Source organism: Rhipicephalus microplus, chromosome X, assembly GCF_043290135.1.
Source record: "Rhipicephalus microplus isolate Deutch F79 chromosome X, USDA_Rmic, whole genome shotgun sequence".
NCBI classification, from domain to species: domain Eukaryota; kingdom Metazoa; phylum Arthropoda; class Arachnida; order Ixodida; family Ixodidae; genus Rhipicephalus; species Rhipicephalus microplus.
The window spans coordinates 292,254,020-292,279,618 of NC_134710.1; the positions used below are offsets into that span (position 1 = coordinate 292,254,020).

At 45.7% G+C, this 25,599-nt stretch overlaps 1 protein-coding gene across 1 annotated transcript in view; it reads right to left on the minus strand.

The window, feature by feature from the left end:
• LOC119161408 (FAD-dependent oxidoreductase domain-containing protein 1) overlaps nt 1-24,837 on the minus strand; it is a 71,858-nt gene extending 47,021 nt beyond the window's left edge. The window contains exons 1-3 of the mRNA XM_037413863.2: nt 24,360-24,837; nt 24,036-24,165; nt 23,834-23,933 (exon numbers count right to left, since the gene is read on the minus strand). Of these exons, the coding sequence (XP_037269760.2) occupies nt 23,834-23,933; nt 24,036-24,165; nt 24,360-24,704 (575 nt within the window). The 5' untranslated portion in view covers nt 24,705-24,837. The remainder of the gene's footprint in view (nt 1-23,833; nt 23,934-24,035; nt 24,166-24,359) is intronic.
• Between the last annotated feature and the right edge of the window lie 762 nt (nt 24,838-25,599).

A 25,599-nucleotide genomic window follows, 5' to 3' on the forward strand; every position in this document is an offset into this window, starting at 1 on the left:
TACCAAAGTTCATACGCTCGCATCAATAACGAACCCTTTTCGGGCGACGAGCCAACATTTATCTCCCGCCAGCGGTCCGATTCATACTGCAGACGCATGATGGACCACCTTTCAAAAGTTTCTCATCCACCAAACGTGCGACTCCGTCGTCAACTCCTGCCGTTTAAGCTGGACAATGGGGTTCTCTACCGCCACGTCTACCACCCTGACGGTCAGCGCTGGGTTCCTGTACTGCTACGCTCTCTTTGACTGCAGGTGCTCGAAGCCTTCCACGACGACTTGACTGCTGGTCATCTTGGTTTTAAAAAAACTCTTGACCGCATTCGATGTCGTTATTACTGGCCTGGCCTTTCTTCTAGTGTAGCTCGGTACGTCGGTTCCTGCTACCAATGCCAGCGCTGTAAACTCCCCACGTCTGCACCTGCTGGACCTCTACAGCCACTTCCGTGCCCTTCAATGCCTTTCGAGGTTGTAGGTGTTGACCTTTACGGGCCTCTCCCCGTCACATCTGATGGCAAACAATGGATAGTGACCACCGTTGACCACCTGACATGCTACGCTGAGACTTCCTCTGTTATTACAGGCTCAGCTGTGGAAGTTGCAGACTTTATTCTTCACGCCATAATCCTGCGTCATGGGGCTCCTCGTGTACTGCTTAGTGATCGCGGAAAAGTGTTCTTGTCACAAATGATAAATGAAGTACTGCGCGCTTCTGGAACTACTCACAAGACAGCTTCAAGCTACCACCCTCAGACAAATGGTCTCACAGAAAGATTTCACCAAACCCTTGCAGACATAATAGCCGTTTACGTCCAACCCGACCACAAAAACTGGGATACTCTTTTACCATTCCTGACATTCGCTTACAACACCGCCGTTCAGCGAACAACTTGCTACTCACCGTTTTACCTCGTGTACGGACGCACCCCGACTACTTTTCTCGATGTCTCCTTCTTTAGCAGCCATGGGAATTCATGTCAGTCTTCTAGCGAAGAATACATTTCCCGCCTGGCCCAGTCTCGCCATTAGGCTCGCATCAATACTGAAGCGAGACAGCCCGAGCGGAAGATCATCTATGACGAATCCCACCGCGTTGTGTCTTTCCAACCTGGTGACGAGGCGCTGCTTTTGACACCTATTCACACTCTTGGTCTCTGTGACAAATTCCAACCACGCTTCATCGGGTCATACATTGTTTTAGAACAGACTTCGCCGGTTAATTATCGAGTGACACCACTCGTCGCCCCAACAGACCACCGCTACCGCAGCACAGAGATTGTCCACATTTGTCGCATGAAACCTTTCACGCGACGTTCCCCGTCACTTTGACTTACGGCGGCCAGGGTGTCCGCTTCCAAGTGGGGGGAATTAGTGTGGCCATTTGTTACTTACATCGTCCTCATTCCTGCATGATCACAATCACCGTCATCCGCTTGTCTCTTTGTCCTCATTGCCACTGTGGGTCATCATCATCGTCATCATCTGTGTACTGGCTCTGCCCGTTCGTTTTGCGAGGTCTTTCCTCAATTAAACATGTCGCAACCAAGACTACCAAGACTTCATAATATATCTTATTTCAAAGCAGTTTCAAAATTCGAAGCTCTGCTCGAAACCAGTGACAAATCATGGTTTCAGTAAAGAAAGCCAAGAAACAGTGTGGTACACTGTCGAACAGCTAATGTAAAAAAATAACTAGATCCCTAAGCTCAGACTTTATAGTCAACAGGTCCAAAAATACGGCACTGAGCTTCTAATCACAAGAAAAGACGATCCTTTGAAATACTGGAAAGAGCACAGGATTGCAGTTTACCCAGGTATCACCAATGCTTTGCAATACCTTCCATCATTGCTGCTGAGGTGTCCAGCGAATGCATGTTTTCTTCTGCAGCAAACCTATAAAGTTGTGGCGAGGCAGCCTCAAGCCAGAAAATTTGGAACAGTTTGTGTTTATTTATTGTCTTTCGGTAGCGGTAACTCACAACGTAAGAAGCTTGAGGACATGAAAAAATTTTATTTCTTTGTTGTTGTTCTTAATTTTTATTACAATTTCTTGCATTCAATATTTGAATTTTTGGTCACTATTCAATTGAATTCGTGATCAATTTTCACTATTTGCACACTCTATTTTTGGGAGCTCATCTTATACACTGAATACTGTGGAGGTGCTAACACCCCCTGTAAAGTTGTTTGTGCCTCGTGGCGCATGTTTCGCGCAGAGGCTGCACTCAGGGGTCACAACTATCGAGCAGTAGGTGGCGTTGTTTTCGCGAATGTGAATAACCACCATCATCATTATGTATGAACGTTAGCGCCGGCGGTGACGCCTGGTGGCAAGCCTGCAGGGCGGCACATGAGAGAGAAGCGGGCCTCTTTGGTGTGTGGCGGTTGGAGCGCGTGGTTGGCTCTTGGAGCGGTCCGCAGTAGACGGCACCACAGGTCGTCTACTGTGAGCCCTTGTGGTGAGTCAAGCATTGGCGCCGCCGCCTTGTGTTTGCCATGTTGTTGAGTGCTGTGTAATATTGTGCAAGGTTGTTTTAGCATGTTGATCACAAATGATATATAGTAACTCGGCTGACAATATCGTCGATCTAAAACTAGTTAAATAAATTTGTGTTGTTTGGTTCATTTCGACAGCATCTACTGTGTCCGTTCACTCCAAGAGCGTGGCGAGACCACACGCTGGCTGCCCAACGTGAAGCTCTTGTAGCATCGGACGACAGTTTTCCCAGTTCAGTACAAGCTTTTGTTTGAGCTGGGGTAGGATAGGCCTAAGGGGACTTCCACTGCTAGCGTCGGCGGTATGATTTGTTCAGAGCGAGATCGATTGTTGTGACGTGTTTGAACTTGTCGGCTCGTTTGAGTTTGTTTTTTTTCCTGCTCGGAAGTATTTTTTTTTTTGTGGTTGGTGTTAAAGAACGCTGTTCAGTTGGGACGAGACCCATGCGATATAAATCCTGGGGTGAGCAAAGCTTAGAGCACATGGATTTTAGGCCAAGCCCGAAGCGAGTGAGTACAGAAACCTCGTGGGTAACTCAGTTTTCTGTAAATAGCTTCTTGTGTTTCTTTGAAATCATGGAGTCAGGCGTCATTGCTGTCTTGTCTTGCGGCTCGACACTGAGGCGTCGTGACATCGTCCGGGACGATGGGCGCTGTTAAGTTTGGCCTGGAAATTCGTCTGGGCAGACGTCATTGTGCGTAAACCGGTCCACTGGGGAGGCTCTCAATCCCTTCGGCGCCCAGTCTGACAGACGCTGTCGAAGATTTGAGCAATTATCCAGACCATGCGGCAAGCAAAGGCGAGTTCCCGTCTTTCAAATGCGGACCCTTTTGTCGTCTCTTCGAGCAGAAGCGGTGACTGATGCCCTCGGCGACTCATCGGGCGACGGGGAAGCTGGCGTGACCGGCGCCAGAGCTGACAGGAGAGTGGCGCTCCTTTTAATCCCCAATCAAGTAGACGACTGGCCGGCTGCCTGTGCCCGCCAGGCATTGTCCCTGCTAGCCGGAGGATGAAACGTCGTGTCGCCACGACGCCACGACGAGGGAGGACAACAAAGACAGAATCTTCCTGGAGGAGACCGCGGCGGCCACCGCAAATCACCCCGCCAATTAGGCGAGCTGTGCGGCAGACCCTTTGATGTACGTTGTCAGGATCGTGGGAACTTTTGACCAGCGGCACACACACGACGAGGAAGAGCCCTGCTGGCGCCACCTTGCATTGCAGTGTTCACGTGGACCATGCATGCTCGTCCCCCTCACCTGTGTGTGTGTGATTCGTGTTCCACTCGGAGAGGAGGAGCCCAACAGGGCTTAAAACGACGCCACAGAGTGCTGGACGTCGCTCTGAACTATGTAACGTTCAACCACCACGCTCGTAGTTTGTGAAACCACTAACCCTTCTTTTCTGTAAATATGTGTAAATAGTGCCATGAACATGTTTTGTTTTCGTATCCTCATCTTGTAAGCGTTCAGTTCCTCCACCCGGTTACACCACGCTACCACAAGAAACCGGGTAGTCCCCCATCCTTAACAACTGGTGGCAGCGGTGGGTTGCCATCATCTGCAACTTCCTCCTTCCGAGCCTTTACAACTGGTTGGCAGCGGTGAGATGGACCTCGCGACATGGTGCTGTGATGTGGTGAGTGCTTGGTCTTTGCTATAACTTTCCAGGCTTCATTTTGTGAGTGTGAATTGATTAGAAGCCGGACTGTGTGCGTTGGGGGATCACCTATTTGTGAGTTAGAGGGATCACCCAAGTATGTGTGAGATGCAGGACCAAAGTACAACGGCAATCATGTCGTCGAGGGCAATGCTAAGAGATGAACTTTTGGCTGTGAGTAAGAATCTAGGCATTGCAGTAGATGAAGGAATGGGCAGGACAGCAACTGTGAGGCTGATCTCGCAAAAAGCCAGTGAGGACGAGATTAAAAACGCAGTAGAGATTTTTGAAAAACAGGAAATAGAGGAACGGAACCGAGAGGAATGCAAAAGAGAGTAACGGGAACGAGAGGAACGGAAACAAGAGGAATGCGAAGGAGAGGCACGGAAAAGGGATAGAAAAGAGCATGATCGAGCACGCGCCTTGGTGCTAGAACAATTGGAACAGAAAATCGAGACAATGAGATGGAAAATTCAGCCATCCGCAAGTGTAGCGCACGAGAAGTGTGATGACCAAATAAGTGAGGTGCAGTTCAGAGCTTCAGAGAAGGCTAGCACGTTTAAGGACAGCAGCAGGTTCGATGAAGAACCAAATTTGAGTGCCGCTAAAGATGCTGCGCTGCGTAGAGAGGCCGACAAAGGCCAGAGCGAGTGCGACGGGGTGCTGTGCCAGTTAAATGCTAGCGAAACAGCTAGGATAGCTGTAGAAAAGCTGGTACAGACCTCAACTGTGTTTGTCGCGACGGTGGATCTTGCAAACAATCAGGAAGTAATCAAGAACACCAGAGAAAGCTCAGGAGAAGCAGCCAAAGTAGAGAGTGAGGGCAACAACGCGGTTGCAGATAGCTCCCAAGAATGCCAGCGAGATTGTTCAAAGAGCTGCATTGTTCCTTTTTGTGTTAACCTGTCCGCCAGTGCAGTGTGTGAACAGAAATATGATTCGGTCAAAAATCATTTAGACTCCATGGATGAGACAGCAGACAGGAGCAGTGAGAGTGTTAACGAGCTGGAGGTGCGATTGGGAAGCTTGGAAACGAGTCGCAAGAAGCGGCGCAGACGCAAGAGACGTCGGAAAGCCGCGAGAGAGAAAAAAAGTGCTACGCGGGAAAAAGACACAAAATCTTTCACCGTAGCAAGTAGGCCAAGGAGCTTTAGAGCAGCGTCAAAACTGCGTTGCACGCGTCTGTGCCGCCGGACGAAAAGTAGAAAGAAAGCGGATTCGCAAATCGTATCTCGTGTAAAGCGGCAGTCTTGCGATTCCGTCCACAGCAAGTTTCATGGTGCGCCCTTGAGCTGTAAAACCATTGATGACTCAACCTGCGACAAATTTCAAAGCGGTGCGGGACAGGTTGGTCGCAGACGTCGCCCTAAAAGAGGGAAGCGTACGCAAGCAACAAAGCGAAGGGGTGAAAGAGGTGGCAATCAGCCGGGCGGACGACAGAAGAGGAGATCATCGGCCAGTTCAACGAACAGGCCTTTGTTGGCGTACAGTAAGGCTAAGGCGGCGAAACGGTAGGCCGTGGCGCAAGTCCTCGCGACGGAATGCGCGGTGGAGATCTAGAGCTTTTCGTGGACAAGAGTGTCAACGTGGTCCAAGAAGAAACGCCACAATTGCTGAAACACAGCACAGGATCAAGCCCGAAAAGGGCATGGCCACTCTTTTCCTCGCATTGCTCGGGCCCACTCCGCGAGCCTGACAGAGGCAGGCTGAAATCGTGAATGATGCGTGACTGTGCCGTTCAGCTTGTAGCCCAGATGCGACGTTGCCGCGAGCGTTCTCGAAATCCGCCAAGACCGCGACCGCCGCGTGTGCAATTGAGGTGAGGGACAGCTGTAAGCTGGAGAAGGTGACACAGGAATTTACGGGGAAGCATCTTTGTTTGCTTATCATGGTTTTAAAGTAATATTCCTTTGTCATCTCCCCGGCTAGTTTGTTTTAGTTAGTTTTTCACTTCAATGCTTTCTTGTAAACTTTGTGAGGGTTTCGAGTTAAACTGTTAAGTGTTATGCGGGAGCAGTTACCCGCATCAGTCAACCGAATGCGTGCAATGAGTTTTTCTCTGATATAAGAGCGCGTCATTCGTAATTGAAGATTTGGTACGCCCGCTAAATTTTAAAGAGTGGTGGCTATAGGTTATAGCGATATGACCTATGGTTAGGTGTGTGTTAGTAGGCTAACGCTCTTTGGATGAGAGTATGATGTCGTGCTAGAGCGCACAGCAAAGTCATGTGCCTTCTTTAAAAACATGGGCTGACATGAAACTACATCCAGCAAATGAGCGTGTTAGTACACAAGGTTTACTTCGTTTTGTTGTTTTAGTGATGGCTTATAGGGATCAAATGATCACATGAGATGAGAGCGTGGCGTTCACCAAAATTTGAGGCTAGATACCTTTCTAGGATTAATAAGACGCAGTTTGATTTGTTGTGAGAGTTTTTCACTAACTTCCGTGTGTTCTACGAGTTGATACTCTCGACTATACGCCTTGAAGTATGTCATGAGAGAAATGAAGAATGTGCACAGATACCTTGTGTATAGGGTCTGGCAGAATTCGTGTGAAAACCATGTAGTTGCGTATTATTAAGTTAGTATTGAGTTATCAGATTAGTTACAACATTGTAGGGCAGATGGCAGGAGAAAGTGAGTTTTTAAAAGAGTGTAACTATGGTTATTTGGGGCCAAATTATATTTGCCTTTGTGTGCTTTTCTCACACGGCAATATGTTACATCTTTGGTAAACATCTCCACGTCCATGATTGTTGTAACTTTGGTGGCACCAAATTGCCTCAAAATTTTAGCGTACAGGTTTCTCTTTTATTTGTGTTTCTTGAGCAGCCTGGAGGGTTTTAAGCGGGTCTAATGTGCTTGACTTCAGCATGGTATTGTGTTGTGTGGTTCGCCTTGCTGTTGTCGATCATTGTGAGCTGGTTTGGGAGTTGGTTTCGAGTTCGCAGCTGGAGGGAGAAAGCCAGGCCATCGCCCTCGTCACCAACCATTCTCTTCGTGCCCAGCGGTTGGGAGCGCTGGCCAGCCAAGATTTTCCGGGCAGCGGAGGAGCTGTTAAGTTTGTTCTGGAAATTCGTCTGGGCAGACGCCATTGTGCGTAAACCGGTCCACTGGGGAGGCTCTCAATCCCTTCGGCGCCCAGTCTGACAGACGCTGTCGAAGATTTGAGCAATTATCCAGACCATGCGACAAGCAAAGGCGAGTTCCCGTCTTTCAAATGCGAACCCTTTTGTCGTCTTTTCGAGCAGAAGCGGTGACTGATGCCCTCGGCGACTCATCGGGCGACGGGGAAGCTGGCGTGACCGGCGCCAGAGCTGACAGGAGAGTGGCGCTCCTTTTAATCCCCAATCAAGTAGACGACCGGCCGGCTGCCTGTGCCCGCCAGGCATTGTCCCTGCTAGCCGGAGGATGAGACGTCGTGTCGCCACGACGCCACGACGAGGGAGGACAACAAAGACAGCATCTTCCTGGAGGAGACCGCGGCGGCCACCGCAAATCACCCCGCCAATTAGGCGAGCTGTGCGGCAGACCCTTTGATGTACGTTGTCAGGATCGTGGGAACTTTCGACTAGCGGCACACACACGACGAGGAAGAGCCCTGCTGGCGCCACCTTGCAGTGCATTGTTCACGTGGACCATGCATGCTCGTCCCCCTCACCTGTGTGTGTGTGATTGGTGTTCCACTCGGAGAGGAGGAGCCCAACAGGGCTTAAAACGACGCCACAGAGTGCTGGACGTCGCTCTGAACTATGTAACGTTCAACCACCACGCTCGTGGTTTGTGAAACCACTAACCCTTCTTTTCTGTAAATATGTGTAAATAGTGCCATGAACATGTTTTGTTTTCGTATCCTCTTCTTGTAAGCGTTCAGTTCCTCCACCCGGTTACACCACGCTACCACAAGAAACCGGGTAGTCCCCCATCCTTAACAACTGGTGGCAGCGGTGGGTTGCCATCATCTGCAACTTCCTCCTTCCGACCCTTTACAGCGCCGATCACTCCGTAGGCTGCTGTGTGCGGCGAGCGAGTCGGGCCATCTTACAGAGTAGATGTCTCCTTGCGGCTGCTTCTTCTATGCCTAGGCTGGGTGCTGGGTTGATGCCGGTTGTTGTCGAGCGACTCATTACGCCTAAGGCTCTGTGCAGCCGCCTGTTGCACATGGCACAATTAGGTGGATCATGGCATTGAGGTGTTGCACTCTGCCTCCCTCATTTTTTTTTTTTTTTTAGCTTGTGAGGCACGAGTTAGGAAAAGTGACCATGGTTTTATTATAGCTGGGCATCTCGGCCGCCGCCGATGTATTTGCTAGTAGTACTGCCCATCTTACCCCGAGGGCGAGAAGCCAGAAGCTACCTTTTTTATGCCCTACTGCATTGTACGAGTGAGTGTTTTGAGTGTGCACAGCGGGAGTGATGTAACCCGCGGCTGGCTGACTTCTGAACGTCGTCCTTGCCGTTGGCTATGAATGTGGTCGCGAGATCAGGTGATGGACATGCCTGGGACCTGCGCAACTGCCTGCTGTCCGGCATCCTCGTGAGTGCTGGTTGCAACCAGAAGATGTGTCGGTACGAGTGACAGTTGCTCGCCCCGATGGCAACATTACCGTTGCGAGGCCGGTATTGAGGTGAAGTTGTAGAGTCAGACAGTGTAGCAGTGTCGACCGGCGACGGTGTTGTGGTGCACGGAGATTCTTTAGGGACATGTATTGTCATCTTTTTTTAGAGCTTGTAGCAGATTTCTTTGTTCTTTTTGGGATATGGTTTGAATTATGGTTGAGGGCGATGTGGAGGTGCTAACACTCCCTGTAATGTTGTTTGCGCCTCGTGGTGAATGTCTCACACAGAGGCCACATTTAGGGGTCACAACTATCAAGCGGTAGGTGGCGTTGTGCTCGCGAGCATGTATCACCACCATCATCATCATGGTTAGAACGGTGGCACTAGCGGTGACACCTGGTGACAAGCCTGCAGGGTGGCACATGAGAGAGAAGCGGGCCTCTGTCGTGTGGTGGTTGGAGCACGCAGTTGGCTCTTGCGGCAGTCCACGGTAGACAGCACCGCGAGTCGTCTGAGCCCTCGTAGTGGGTTAAGCGTTGGCACCGCCGCCTGGTGTTTGTCATGTTGTTGAGTGTTGTGTAGTATTGTGTAAGGTTGTTTTGGCGTGTTGATCTCAATTGACGTATAATAATTCAGCTGACGATATCGTCGATCAAAAGCTCGAGTTATAGAGAGCAGAGGGAGGGGGAGGCCTTAAGGCCTCTCCCCCCTGCTATTCTTACATGTTATGGTTTACACATTACAGTTATGGATAAAATATAAAAATGTCCTAACTGGATTTCAACCACTGATAACTTGTACTTGAAGATAAAAAATCAAAAAGGCACCACGCAGAGTCCCGATTATGTGAGATATTGGTGTTGAAAGATGGTGATGTCATGCTCCAAAAAGCATATTATATGCTAACCAACTCATGAGTCAACTCATTCCAACTCAATCAGGCTCATATCAAGCCATTAGCCTGAGATCAATATTCTGGTGTGTTTAACTGGGTGAGTCTAACAGCGAAAAATGCTAAAAAGTCTAAGTGAGACAGACGTTTGAGAAAACTTCTGATGAGCCTGAGTCAGAGTTTTTTGCTGAGCTATGGTCTGACGTAAAACGAAACTCTGATAATGATGCATGCCACAGAGGGAGACTTCGAATTCATTTCTACCAGCTGAGGCTCATTTCATGTGCACCTACTTAGATGTACACTGTCGTTCTTTATGAAAGGGAACACGCGAACGCGTAGCCTGCGCTCTGCGGCGGCTGCCTACAGCCCCATCAACCGACAAGTGAAGAAAGCATGTCCGCTTTTGGCATCATCTATGGCCAAGCGAGATAAAGAGTCATGGCCAGTAGACAAGGGCTGCTAGATTAAGTTCCCTCACCGATCACACGGCGAGCGATATCGGGCAATTACTGCAGCCTGCATCAGGTCGCGCAGAATGTTTGATATGTTGGCATGCACTGCAGGCCTGAGCACAGAGGGAGTGCTCTAGCAACGCTTGTCTACTGGCCATAACTCATTATTAAAGACAATAGTCTTTCTTGGGGACCATCGCAGCAAAAATTTTGGTCTGTCTGTCTATCTGTCTGTATATTTGTCTGTCCACTCTTAACGGCATCGGGTACTTGAAACAGCCGACCCCATCTGCAGCACCCACCAATGTTGCTCAAGGTTGAGCGTTTATGCTTGTGCAATTGTCCATTAAAAAGCAATTATTGCACATGTCTGTGGCACCATAAGAACACGCATATATTCTGCATGTGCGTCTTTTTTTAGAAAAGGCATACATAAGTAGTTTTAAGGACCGTAGCGCTTATCACGCTGCGTTGACCATGCAACGTTTGCACGGAACGAGGAGTGTTTCCAACGCTTTGCTAACCTACTCGTTGCCTTGTGTTCTACACCTTATAACCTCCGAGATGGGCGCGCACACCCAGCTCAGAGCCACGCGCTTTGTTTTTTAAGAAAACTGCCAGATGGCGCTCATGTCTCATGTTTGACGTGCCTTGATGCGCTCGTTCGCCTCCACTGCACGCTCGAGGCACTCTAACGCAGCGCCTCAAGAATGCCACTCACCAATTTTCTGGCGCAGAACATCAAATAAATGTCTTGTTTTATTATATTTTTTTGTTTTGCAACAGATGACGCTGAAAGCGAAGGTGTTTTCTTTTGCTGTTGGTTGATGGTACTGTAGGCAGCCGCCGCAGAGTGCAGGCCACATGTTCCCATGTTCTCTTTCATAAAGACCGACAATGTACAAGAGCATTTTTGCATTTTACCTGGTCAAAATGCAGCCACTGCCGTGTGGTTTGAATCTATGACTGAGCTCAGCAATGCAACATCATAGCCAATGGGCTAACATGTCAGATTTAACACTACAACAAAAACCCATTCAAGTGTTTGCGAGCCGCACAGGAGCTCTACCCCATATATGCTAGAACTCTAGCAGTTGATCTGGCTTCTACGTCGAAACCATTTACACACTCCCGTTTCTGCACAACTGGTAAAATTTAATTAGGAGGATCACGCTCATAACTGATTTTCTATTCTGAAAAGCCTGCTTGTACAGCTTCAGTGTATAATCGAAAACACTTTTACAAAACTCCACTATCATTTATCTGGATATTCAAAGACTTCATGCTATCTGTTCATGTTTTCTGTAACACAGAAACAGGAACAGGCGTTTTCACAAGCTCTAAAGTTCTGTGTATTTTTTACTTACCAAGCCTCAGTTTGAATGGCCATTTTAGTTATTATAGAAGCTCTGCACAGCTTTTTTTTGTGCCTGTTAAGGGTTTGTTTTAGCTAGCCTAAATTCTTTCCTGCAAGTAACTGCACACTTATAGGTACATTCTAAGTTATCAGCCGCACTAGACATATATTATATTCAAAACTTTTAACAAAAACATAAAAAGGTACACGGTAATATCCATAGGTGTGCACACAGGGGGAGGGGCAGCCTCCTAGTACCCGAAAGAAGGGGGGGGGGGGGGGGAATGATCTGCCACATAGGTTGATTTAGTAGGACGTGAAGGGAGAGGGAGTGTGTGTGCTGGAATGAACCTTTGCACCCCCTGATGGGCCACTCCACTCCGCACATGCCTGTGGTAATATCAGTTCGAAATCAGCAAATTATTAATGAAACATTACATACAGTACATACAACATATTATCTTTGCTGTGTTCCTGTGATAACCGAGACTAATCAGGAAAACAGCACTGGTGGCAACATCTTATGGCTATATTTTGAACCACAATGCATCAGAAACGTGATGCAAGGTTCTTTGTGTCAAAAGAAAAAGAAACAAATGCCTCTATGAAGGCAATATAGCTGCTCACACCTTGATGTTCATAGATAAGCAAACATGGCAAGATATAGAAATGAACGTTCTATATGCTTTAGCTGAGCACAGCATCTGTTCCCTTAAGGAAAGCCACCTTTACCTGTGTCATCAGAATTACACTTATACAACAGTGGTACATGTGAAAATTCTTATCATAGCTTCTAGATAGGTAAACAACCACCCTTCTAAGCTCAATCCAATATGTCCTCTAGCGGCAATAACCAAAAGCAGCAGGCCTTCGTGTTATCAAAAGCCTTAGATTATTATGGCCAAAGACACTGAGGTGCCCTCATAACGCTGTTGCAGAAAAAAGTCATGACTAGCTCAAACAATGCCAGCCGCCACACTAAACAAGTCTAACAATTGCATTTTTGATAAGATTGCAATGAAGTTGCCAATACAAGAATACTCAACAGTGTCCATGGTAGGGTCCGAGTGCTCTGTAAGGGTCATTACAAATAGAAAGAGCTCAGTACCTATGCTTACAACGGTATCTAAATTACCAGTGCTAGAACGGTATCTAAATTACCAGTGCTAGTAGAATTAGGCTACAAGAAAGGTGCACTGAGGCCTCCTGTCACATGAAATCAGGCAAACTTGTTAGAGTCAAAGGAGCCCTGCAACGTTTTTTGAACATAGTGAGAAAATGCTGCCAACATATAAACCAAATATTACTGCACTGTATGCGGCCGAAAATTTACAATTTTGTTTAAAAGAGCTAGAAATTGCTCACTCTTGGCAAACAACATAAGTGATTGCCTTAAGTCACGATTCAAAGACATAAATTATGTGTACTGTATTACTTGTTTCGAGTTGAATAAATAAAAAAATACCAGCCTTTTTTCTCAGAAATACCAAAAAAAGTAACCTAATAAACTCTTGTCCTACGGTTGTCTATTCATTGTTTTTTCTACTACCTTCAAGTGAGGCACCACACAGCATATTACATGTGCTGCTTCAAACACTTCATGCCTGGGCCCGTCACTTGCCTTGCACTGAACTATGATTGCACTTAATGACACACACTTGTGTTTGCAAAACCACTAATATGCTTGCCACTGCACGCTTTGTTTTTTTGTACACTCCTCATGAGCAGGACCGTATGCCAGAAATCACCTGGTCTTCAGCTAATTGAACTTGCTTCGAAATTCACAATCTGGACTTGGCCACAATCCATCAGTCAAGCTTGTCACAGAAAAAATCTAAACCAAGGCCTCAAAATAGCTAATTGGTTTACCTTTGTCCTGTAGAGTTATTTTTAAAAGAATAATAATTTTTGGCTGAGGTTCTAACTAAGCTACTCATTGCATTAGTTCTAAGCTACTCATGGCATTAGTTACTATAAATACTATCAACTGCATTTCTTCTGTAACTTAACACCATCCTTTTCTTAGTAAGCATTTTCACATTGCTTAACCTTTTGCTCCCCTGTTGCATCACAATTAGAATTGGCAATATAAATAAATACAAGTAGCAAGTAGGTTATTCCTCAAGCCTATTTGGCTGGCTTAACAGTTAAATCGATAACAATATCTCCTTTTCAATCTGTATGCCCAGATCATGAACAAAGAGTATTAGTGTACGGCATCAAAAGTTTTGTAGTACACAAAATAAGTGAAAATGCATTATTGAGAGACATTTGCTCGTGAACAGCAAGATAGTTATACAGGTACAGACATGCTGAGCTTTGCATGAGTGCATTGAAAGAACACAAAAACCAAAACTGCAGATTACTTTTATTGAAGCTTCCTTTCCGCTTTAAAGAGGAGAAAAAGGTAACTAGTTCATTAAAGAATAAAATTAAGGTCAAGCTCTCATTTTGCACCCAAACAATTGTACTAAAGACATTAATTGATGCTATAGGTTCTATTTTTTTTTTACAGAGAAAATCTCAGAATTACCACATTGAGCTTTGTTTTGTTTTTGGATGCAACATAATTTACATATGATGATTATAATCTAATTATTACATACCAAGCACTGTTACAACTAAAGAAATTATGATGTGCTGGCATTGGAATTTAATTTAGTGCTACCATATATCTCTCCCAAAGCCACCTTCAAGTCATTCAACTAGTTTTGATGCAAGTATCTTGGGCTCTCAACAGATGCAAAAATTGAGCATTATTTATAACATGAACCCAAACATAAAAACAAAGTAGTTTTTTTATTATTATTTTAACACCCATTGAAATATGGCCATCATAGCCAGGAATAAAACACTTGTTTTTTTTTTTAGTTTATCAGAGCAACACCTTGGCCACTAAGCTACCAGAGCTAAAGAGCATAATCTCTCAAATTGGTTAATTTTAAAGCTTTTTGCTTGTTTTGTGCATGCCTTCATCACAGCTTCTTACATGCAGTGGTCAGAGAAATGAATCATTCTTTTAAAGACTGCAGAGACTCTAGACCAAAATCAGAACGTTAGGACAATGCATAGGGGCACCCTGCCATGTGCACATGCTGCATTTCAGGGCACCTCAGTGTTCTAAAAGCGATTCAATAAAGAGACCCAAACTTACACAACTCCCAGAGGATACTGAAAGACTAAAAAAACACTACACATTGATGATGACTGACGATTAGTGGAGTTTATTGGCGCAAGGACCGATGTGGCCAAAGAGCGCCAGAGCGATGATAATGAACTGTGCGTTACGCAGTGTAGATAAAGCAGATGTGACGTGGCCGTAAATGGGCCTAAAAACAGTCGCTGTAGGTGCGTAAAATATACATAGAGTAAAATTATGGCAATGACAAATGATGTGTGCCATGGAGACACAAAATTCATTAAAAATGATCCGTATATGAAATAAAAGTTTGGCGTGGAGCACTAGTGTCTCAGCAGAGCCCTTAAAACAAGGGCATGGAGGCCTGGGCTCATTGGAAGCTGCTATCACAGCGGCATCTTCTGGACAGAGGATGCGCTATGAACTTGTTGGGCTAAAAACATTCAATACTACATCTTTTAGAAAGCCAAGGACTGATTTTGTGTCAAAAATCGGCTCTTCGTCGAGAAACATGATAGGATGTAGAGAAAGATGATAGTGGTATGCAAAAGGAAAATATTTCTTTCTCTCTCTTTCAGCTTTCGTACACTCCAGGAGGACGGTTAGCCTCTCGCCTCATCTACCACAAGTAGGAGGTTCATCGCCAGTCAACATAAAGCTATGGGTACTATATGTGTGTCCTATTCTGAGGCGACAGAATAGGACATCAGTTTGCCGTGTTATCATAGCGGAAGGCCAGTAACCTAACTGCGACTTAATCAAGTGAAGCTTATTTATTTCTGTGTCCCACAAGCGTTGCCAGTGGCTTCGCAGTCTCTTACGTAGGAAGGGTTTTAGATCTGTTGCAGGGGCAGTAGCGGTAGGGTTAATAGCGCGCAATATAATTGACGTAGCCATTTTGTCAGCTGATACATTGCCCTTGATGCTTCTAGGGCCAGGTACCCAGCAAATAGTAACATGCTGGTTGGACATATACGCTGTACACAGAACGGAATACAGCTCAATTATTACCGGATTTCTAAATTTGAAAAGTGATCTTAATGCATTTACGATGCTTAACGAGTCTGTAAATATGATTGATTTTTGTATGTTTGATTTCCATATATGCTTCACAGCCGACAATAGTGCATAACCCTCAGCCGTAAAGATACTTGTTTCCAGGTGCAGTACACCAGATTCCGAGAAGGATGGTCCGACGGCTGCATAAGCCACCCCTGCATGCGACTTAGAAGCGTCGGTATAAAACTCTACGCATGAGTAGTTGAACTGGAGTTGTCGGAAATACATTTTAATATGTGCTTCTGGTGTGTGTTTAGTGATCTTGACAAATAAGGTGTCACAATGTATAAGCTGCCACTGCCATGGCGGTAAAAGTTTCGCTGTGGGCATAGGACAAAGTTATAGCTGTGGAACATTCATTTTCTCTCTTAAGTTTCTCACACGCAAAGAAAACGGCTTTCTCGCTGCGGATAGATAATGAAAGAGGGTGGCAGCGGTCATATCGTTTATAGTTGTATAAGTAGGATGCATGATGTTTGCGTGTACCTTTATAAAATATGTGAAAATGCTATAGGATCGCTGCAGGTGTAGTGACCACTGATTCAACTCTACATACAGGCTCTGGATCAAACTTGTCCTGAAAGCACCAGTTGCAAGTCGGATACCCGGATGGTGAACGGGGTCTAGGATTTTTAATGCACTTGGCGTTGCGGAACGATAAATTACAGAGGCATAATCAAGGCATGACCAGACAAGGCTTTTGTACAACTTAAAGAGGCACTTTCGATCACTACCCCATATTGTACGTGATAGGAGCTTTAGGACGTTCATCGCTTTCAGACATTTCATTTTTCCATATTTAATATGGGGAATAAACGTGAGCTTAGAATCTAAAGTGGTTCCCAGGAATTTATGCTCGCTGCTCACAGAGAGAGTTGGTCTTTCTTGATCGCAACACTTGGTAGTGGCATTACCCCTCGTTTGTTGGCGAAAAGTACGCAAGTACTTTTCTGGGTGTTTATTTTAAAAACATTCTCATCCGCCCATTTAGAGAATTTATTCATTCCAATCTGCACTTGTCATTCGCAGATAGACATATTGCATAATTTGAAACTCATCTGCACATCATAAACATACACGGAATAAAACATCGCACTTGAAATTACTGACTGCAGGGAGTTCATTTTTACAAGAAAGAGTGTGCAACTAAGCACACCCCCTAGCGGAACATTAGTATCTTGGTTAAATGATCTAGAGAGAGCATTTCCCACTTTTATGCGAAAGGTTCGGTTAGACAGACAACTTTTAATTGTGTTTAACATGTTCCCATGGTGGCAAGATCGCGTAGAATCCCGCATCGCCATGTGGTATCGTACACTTTCTCTAAGTCTAGAAATATTGAAAGTACAAACTGCCTATGAATAAATACATCTCTGATGTATGTCTCTATGCGAACAAGGTGGTCTATTGTCGACCTCTCCCTCTCAAACCACACTGAATGAGGTCTAGTGTACCGTTACTTTCTAGAAAGTGAATTAAGTACCGGTTTAATATTTTCTGATATGGTTTGCATAGACAGCTTGTTAACGCTGTTGGCCTGTAGCTGGTGGCCAAGGACGGGTCTTTGCCATGTTTAAGTACCGGGATGACTATAGCTTCTTTCCATGACAATGGAATATACCCAGCTGCCCACTTGGTATTGAAGAAGGTTAGGAGTGTTTTTAGTGCTTCGGGGTGAAGGTACTTGATCATTTCGTGCATTATACTATCGCCACCTGGCGCCGAGTTGTTGCAGCACGCAAGAGATGCCTTAAGTTCAGCTAATGTAAATTGGCAGTTGTCTCACTGGATGGACGTTTACATTTAAGGGGCTGCCGCTCTTCACGTTCTTTGAATCTTAAGAACGTTTCTGTATAGTGTGATGCACTTGAGACATATCCAAAGTGTTCGCATAGGCAGTCCACCTGCTCCCCCAGGCTCTCATCTCGGCTACTTACCAAGGGTAGCGGGTGTGATTACCGACCTATTAACTTGTTTACCCTATTCCAAACCTTCGTTTCGTCGGTGTAAGAATTTATACCGAAGATGTACCTATTCCAACTTTCTTTCTTTGCAAGACGACGCATTTTTCTGGCTTGTGACTTAACCTGTTTGAAATTGACGAAGTTTTCAGCTGTTGGGTAATTTCGGAGTAATCTCCAAGCTTTATTTTGACTATTGCGCGCTTTCCGACAATCATCGTTCCACCATGAGATGCGACGCTTATTAGTCATTCCGTTAGTTTGCTTAGTACCTTTCACTGCAGCGTCAATATTAAAAGCTGTTAAGTATGCCACAGCATCGTCTATATTTATTAGTAATACTGTCAACCCTCATAGAGGGTCATAACAGAGAGGGCATACATAAAGAATGTACAATGCTCATAAAGTTTGTTAATACCTTGACAACTCACAATGAAAATTGGTATTCTCTTAATTAACAACTGAACATTCAATCAGCAATGTCATCTTCATCTAAAAATGAGTTTTCTCGAAACAGTTCCCAGTTGGCTGACTTGGTGTTCCAATGAGGAAAGTCAGGCGAGCATGTATCTTCTTTTTTTAACTTCAACCTAATCGGGAAGTGGTCACTTCCAAAGGGGTTCTTGAGAACAGACCACTCCAGATATGGAATTAGTGTACTCGAGACAATACTCAGGTCTATAGAAGGGTATGTATTGTGTGTAGTGCTATAATATGTTGGTTATTTTTTGTTAAATAAACATGCACCTGACAAAAAACAGAAAGTGTTCTATTAGGCGTCCTCGCGCATACAAATGATGTCGCCCCAGAGTGGATTATGTGCGTTCAGATCACCAACGACTATATATGGCAGAGGAAGTTCATCAATGAAGCTTTGAAATTCTGTCTTCGAAAGCTGATAGCACGGAGGAATGTAAACAGAAGTAATTGTTAGTAGCTTCCCGAACAGCACTGCTCGGACAGCAACTGCCTCAAGAGAAGTTCAGAGGTTTAATTGCTTACAGGCAACACCTTTATCAACTATTATAGCGACACCGCCCGACGAGGCGGCAGCGTCGTCACGGTCTTTGCGGAAGATGGCATATTGCTTTAGAAAGTTTGTTTGTGTGGACTTGAGATGTGTTTCCTGAACACACAGCACCTTTGGAGTATGTTCGTTAAGGAGTTCTCTAATATCATCGAGGTTATGGAGAAGTCCTCTCACATTCCACTGTAAAATCTGCGTGTCCATTTTAGATGTGTTTTGTGCTGTGTGCTCAAGGATGGAAAATTAGCTCACGGACCCTTTCCAGGAGCCGTGGCACGAGATTTTTCTTTTTTGGATCGGTCGACGAAGTCGCGCCAATCCTTAGGCGCTTGCTGCGCCCTCACGCTCGGAGTTGTGTCCATTGCCTCTAGTGAGGAACTGGACAAGCGCTCTTGCGAGCGCTGCAGTTGTTTTGAGGGCCTCGCCTCTGAAGACAAGGCCTTCGCGGCCCCCAGCCCGGAGGTTGGTGGGTCCTTCTTGGATGGCGGAGCAGCACTGGCTGCAATCGCCGAGGGGGCGGATGGCGTCATCACCGGCTCACTACGCGTGTGCCAGACAGCCGCTGTGGTGCTGCCTTCTGACACGCCACTTCGGCAAAGCTGGTTTCTGATAGGTAGGACAACTGCCTTCGTGCATCCTTAAATGAAATGTTTTGTTTTACTTTAATTGTGACAATTTCCTTTTCTTTTTTTCCAGCATGGGCATGATCATGAGTATGCGGCATGCTCCCCATTACAGTTCGCACAATGAAGAGAGTTTTCACAAGCATCAGATGCGTGTTCTTCAGCACTGCATTTCGAGCAAGTTAGGCGGCCTCGGCAGTTCTGTAAACTGTGGCCGAACCGCTGGCATTTGAAACATCGGAGAGGGTTTGGTATATATGGCCTCACTCAAAGCCTGATGTACCCAGCCTCGATGGAGTCGGGTAGTACACTTGAATTGAAAGTAAGTATCAGGTGCTTAGTCTGGACCTCTTTGCCATCACGCCTCATCCTAATTCATTTTACGTTGATGACATTCTGTTCGCTAAAACCCTCCAGGAGTTCAGCCTCCGTCAGCCCTAACAGGTCATCATCTGAAACAATGCCATGGGTGGTGTTCATGGCTCGGTGTGGGGTTACTATTAATTCGGTATCTCCGAATTTCACTAGATTAGGCAGTCTCTCATATGGTTCCTGGTCAAGGAGCTCCAACAGGAGGTCACCACTTGCCATTCTCGATGCTTTATATCCTGGGCCAAAGATTTTCGTCAAAGACTTCAAATCAAGAAAAGGTGAAAGTGTTCGCACTGGTTTGCCGGGTGTGTAAGTGTGGATAACGTGGAATTGTGGAAAAGATACTCTCTGGTGACTAAAAAACTGGAAGACTTCATCGGTGCGCACTCTTTTCTGAGGGTGATCAGGGAGTGGGGGGGGAAGAAACTAGCCATATGTAAATGTTTAATTCTCGGCAGCGGTGCCAGCCACCCGCCATGAAGTCCTACAAGGGGACCCTGCAGGGTCTGTAAACACAGGCCCTGCAGACGCCAGCTGTACGCCACCACTACAACCGAATATGGTGTATCCAAGGTAGGATAGCCACACAGGGTTAACCCTTGCCACCAGGAAACACAGAAGTCAATGGAAGGGAGTAGAGCACAGGAAAGATTTAAAGTAAGAAAAAAGACGAAGATGTGAGGGGGAGACAGGAAAAGGCGACTGCTGATTCCCCCCGGGTGGGTCAATCCGGGGTGCCGTCTACGTGAAGCCGGGGCCAAAGGGGTGTGTTGCCGCTGCAGAAGGGCCTTAAAGGTCCAAACACCCAGCCTTGGCTCAACCCCCAGGATCCCCTTTTCCCCGAACACGGCAAAGCCACGCACGGCTAGGCGTGGGAGGAGGTGCAAACCCACCCGTTAGCTTGGGTCCGTGGTGTCGCTACACACCAAACGCCTGCTTGCGCAGACGCCCCTGCGGGGAACACTGCACAGTGGCATAATGAGCCTGAACTAATTGTTCATGCCATGTCTTACACTGTCATTCTGACATACAAGCTGTATAGACCTAGAAAGAAGGTATGGCAGTGCTGCTGCTCCTGAACACACTCTGTGTTGTCAGCAGAGCACTGTTAGGATTGTTGTTTAAGCGTGCATCCGTGTTTTTCCAAATGGCAGCGTTCACTGTGGCATGAGCCATTCTCCTACAAGAGCAACCTTAGTTTGCCTTTTTCTGTATAAATGCGACAAGGGGAGCTATTCTCGCGGTGTCCAATTCTGTCTCCCCTGATTGGCCGGAGTGCGCCGCCTGTTTCCGGTCTTTCTTTCGCAATGTCATTTTGATGCCCCGCAGCCTTCACAACTCTCGATACAAATGAGAAAGACGGAATGCGTTTTGCCACAACAAATGCTGCTCCCAGGGATGCGCTTTTACGCGCACATCTCTGAAGCCGTGCACGGACTGTAATCACGTTAGCCCTTGAATAGGTCTAACGCAGCCACCTGCCTCATGCCCCTGAAAGGTCTGCATGCATTCCCTGCATTGTTTCTCAAACATCTCAACACGTTCATAGGCACATTCCGACTTGTAAAGTTTAAGAGTCCTGTTACTCTACACTTCGTCCATTTAGTTTCTTTTTACGCTGGGAATCTGCTGGCTGGTTTGGTGTGCCGACATGGTCAAGGGCGCCATGACGTCACGACTCACCACTTTTTTTTCTGCATAACTGTACGCATTTCAGCGAATCGAACATGTCCACGAATTGGACACCGTTAGACTAGCTCCCATGCTCAGATTTACTTGTGTTTTACTATTTCGTGATAGGCTGGGCTGTCAGCAACTCCTTTTGGCATTGAACTAACCTTCCGTCCCCTTTTTCACCTCAATGCACGTGAGGAAGGCAAACCTTTTCATCCTGCTCATTGCACAAAACGAATCTATGACCTTGTCCTCCCATAGTGAAAAAAAATAATACTGATTGCCTTTCCATATCCCAGAAACCATGCAGGAATCAGTACCACACAAGCATGCACACACACCTTTTCCGGCAGTGTGGATGTGCGCACCCATTAGCACGTCACAAGATGTAGTTTGCTAAAAAAGTGCATTACCAGCTCACGTGTATGCATAATGGCAAGAAGCAACCATTGTGTCTTGTACTATGGTTTCCAAAGGTTTGGAAGATGTTGATATGTGCTTGAACGAGAGTTGTTTGTCACTTGGCATGAAACTGCACATGAGCAATTAGTTGTGCAATCTGAAACAAGATTTGCTGAGTGCAACAGAACCTTCAGTCATAGAAATAAATCATCAAGGAATGCATAGGAGGAATGAAAACCATGGACTACAACATACGAGTGGACGTGAGCTGTTTATTTTTCGATACTCTAAAGGCGCCAAAGCATCGAGCTCTTCTTGCTTGCAAGAAGTGGATACTGCAAATGCATACCTGATTGGATACCAACTACAACTGCTCAACATTTGGGCTAGCAAGAACTCGCGCGTGAACGTGAAAAATGCCGGCACGCGTTGTGCCGCTCTGGGTGGCAATTGTCAGCTTGCTCCTTTTCTATTTCTTTATGTCCTAGTATGTTTCTGAATGTAAACTAAATAAATAATAAAAATAGAAAAAGCACAACAGATAGTAGGTTTATGAAGATAGTCTGAGGCATTATTTATATGCTGCATATGCACCTAATACTAACTGTTGCCTTTTATGTCCCAAAATCACAATTTCATTACGAGGGACATGGAAAGATCTGAAAATTTTGGCCATCTGGGGTTATAAAACATGAATGTAAGTTGAAGTACACGAGCCTCTATCATTCCGCCTCCATCAAAATGCACCTGCCGCAGCTGGAATTCAAACCCGCAACTTTCAGGTTAACAGTTGCGTACCATAAACACAATACCACCATGGCAGGTTGTGCACATGTAGCTGTAGATGAAGGTCGTCTACTTGAAGAAACACTGCAGCACTATTTTTCACAATGACAAGACAGAGAAATACATAACAGGCTGGGCACAATTGTACATCTCTGGCATGTCCTCATGAAATGTAGAGCTACAATACATAACTTGCACATGATGTCACAGACAAGTTCTCTGCGCTGGGTACCTAAAAATAGCTGCCACCATGACTTTTTATCACATTTAAGAGTGCCAGTGCAAGAGACGATAGAGGGTCGTTCAACCCTTGCATTCTTTTGTGCTTTCCCTGTTTTTTTCTGTTTGCCAACTGCATCAAAGGGGAACACAAAGGATCGAAAGATGCACCAGCACGAATCAGATGTCACCGTTTCTTGCTCCGCACGGTCAAGCAAGAGTTCATGCAGCATCTCAACTAGCTGGTACCTGGAGATGGCGACTAGATTGACGTCGATGCAAGTTATGCATAGTTTAAGTATGAATGTATCACCAAGTAGCCCCATAACGAGTCTCATTAAGGTTGTCTTCTTTCATTCTTCTGCAGTTTCTATGATAAAATTTTACACGTAATTGTTTCCAAACAGTGTGCCTGTAGCTGCTGTAGCCGCCATGCACACAGTAGTACAGAACATTTTCGTTGCAGCGTTTTCGCACCCTTGCTGCACAATCATGACTGTGTGCCTGTGAGCAACAAACAACAATCATAACTTTCCCACCCCTTACATCAGGTAGTGCTGAATGCTTGGTTTGAAACAGCATTGCACTAGGCCTGTAGCGTTAATGAGTGACATATTGGAGAGAACATGCATATATAAAGTTCAATGCAAAACATCCATGCACAACTGTGTAAAACAGTGCTTTTACTTTTGCATTTAGCACAAATGTTGCTTTCAAAATGCAGCACTTATTATTAAAAAATGTGTTTCAGGGACAGATCAGCTACGAACAAGTGTACTATCACCGTCAAATGAAACCCGAACAGCGGCAAGCCTTGGGGATAATATAGTGCGCGCCTTCCAGTTATCAGGATCGAAAGGTGTGCGCACCCTGTATAGCAACTCTGCGCGTACATGCATGCCTATCCATGGTGATAAGTGCACGGTTCGCCCCGTACCATCACGAAGGCTTGCCGCTGTTTGGGTTTCATTTGACGCAGATAGTACTACTTTCAAAGGCAACTCACAGGGCTCTGTGACATTCACACTCAACCTGCTTTGAAGCTTCTTTGAATGGACATCCTCAGTGGACAACAGCAAACCAATCATATCCTGCATGTATGCAGATTTGTGAATTTGGTAATTCTACAGTCAATGCCACAGTACTTACTCTTGCATTTCCGCGTTTTTCATCATTTGGTCCGCTCCTTTGTCAGAGGCAAGAAAGAGGTAGCCGTGTGGCTGAAACTGTATATCAGGTGGGTCGAAATCTGCAGAAATGGAAAGCTTATAGTACGTTGGCGATCCCTCACGTTTTCTTTTTTTTTTTTTGTTCGTTATACGTGCTTACCGCATAATACAAGAGAACTTACCCAAAACACTAAGGTTCTGCTTGACGTTTCTAAGAAATTCGGCGCTGAACATAGAGAGCTGGACGTTTTCTGGCAACGAAAACTGCTGCCTTATCCCTCCAATCGACAGCACCGTTGACGATCGAGCATACTGCAAGAAACAAGAACCAATAGGGACATTTTACGACCCTGTCAAGGCAATGCAGAGAAACGTACACAGAAAAGAGTATTTTCCCGGTGCATCATCTATTCTTACCACACATATACATGTTGTGCAACGTACGATCACAAAAAGCTTACCGCATCGTGAATATCAGTGTATGCATGAACGACTAAGGGCCTCACCGTCAAATCACGTTCCAGCACGGCCAGGCTGAAACTCTCAGGCGCTCTCTGCTTGAGCCAGTAGGCGATAGAAGATCCCATGATGCCGCCGCCAACAACGAGAATATCCACTTCTTTGGGAAAAAGCGGCTCTTGTACTTCGGAGCTCTTCGGTTTCATGTAGCCTCTGAACTCATCCCGCAAAATTTTAAACGCTCTGCGGTCAGGGGGATCCTCCTCCACTACGAACTTGGACTTCTTACGACCACCACCACCATCGCTAGAACAAGCCCTCACAATATCTTTGCATTGACACAGACGAGTAAAAGCTGCGCTAGCCTTTCGAAGACACTTAAGCGGGATCATAGTACCCGATCGGGTGCAGCAAAATATTAAGAAATTCGGTGACGACAGAGAAGAAGCAACACGGCACCACCACCAGTCAAAACATTGCCCAGCTTACAAGCACGTGCCGTCTGCTACTGGAATGGATGGATGGATTGATATGGCTCAGATCGGGCGGCGGCTAACGCCACCTAGCCGTGATACTTAGCCATATTACTTGAAATGCTGTGTGTTACCAGAGCCTCGTAGATTTCTTTTGCCTGCCGGATTATCAACGGTCACTTGAGAAGCGGCCGTCGTCGAAACTGCGGTAGTAGCGCCACTTAAGTAGGGTTGTCTTCAAATAAGTTTTTACATTTTTGAAGCTTATATGCAGCAAAAATAACGTAAAAAGTTTTAAAAAGGCCTAAACGTAATTATAATTAACCCTACGCAAGTGATGCCGCCATTGATGACAGGCATTTTGCGCTCATTCAGGGGGCAACCTCTTCAATACAAGGCATAGCTAGGATAGCATAGCCTCTAAAATTAGCAAACGTCAAAACTCAAAACTGCTGATCTGAAAGCCCAAGTACAAAGACTCTAACCCCTAAGTAGGTAGCGCCGCCATAGATGACGGGCGTGCCACGCTCACCCTGCAGGTAATATATATATATATATAAATATATATATATATATATATATATATATATATATATATATATATATATATATATATATATATATATATATATATATATATATATATATATATATATATAGGAGGCTATGGTATTCATGGAAGAAGGGAAAAAAAAGTTTTTCCTTCCTCCAGTTCCTCCATGATGATATCGCAGGCAGGGTTACGTAGGTGTTCTGTGGGGTTACCAGATGGTGTGAGCCTCAAACTGTCTTATTGAACATCAAGATAGCCCAA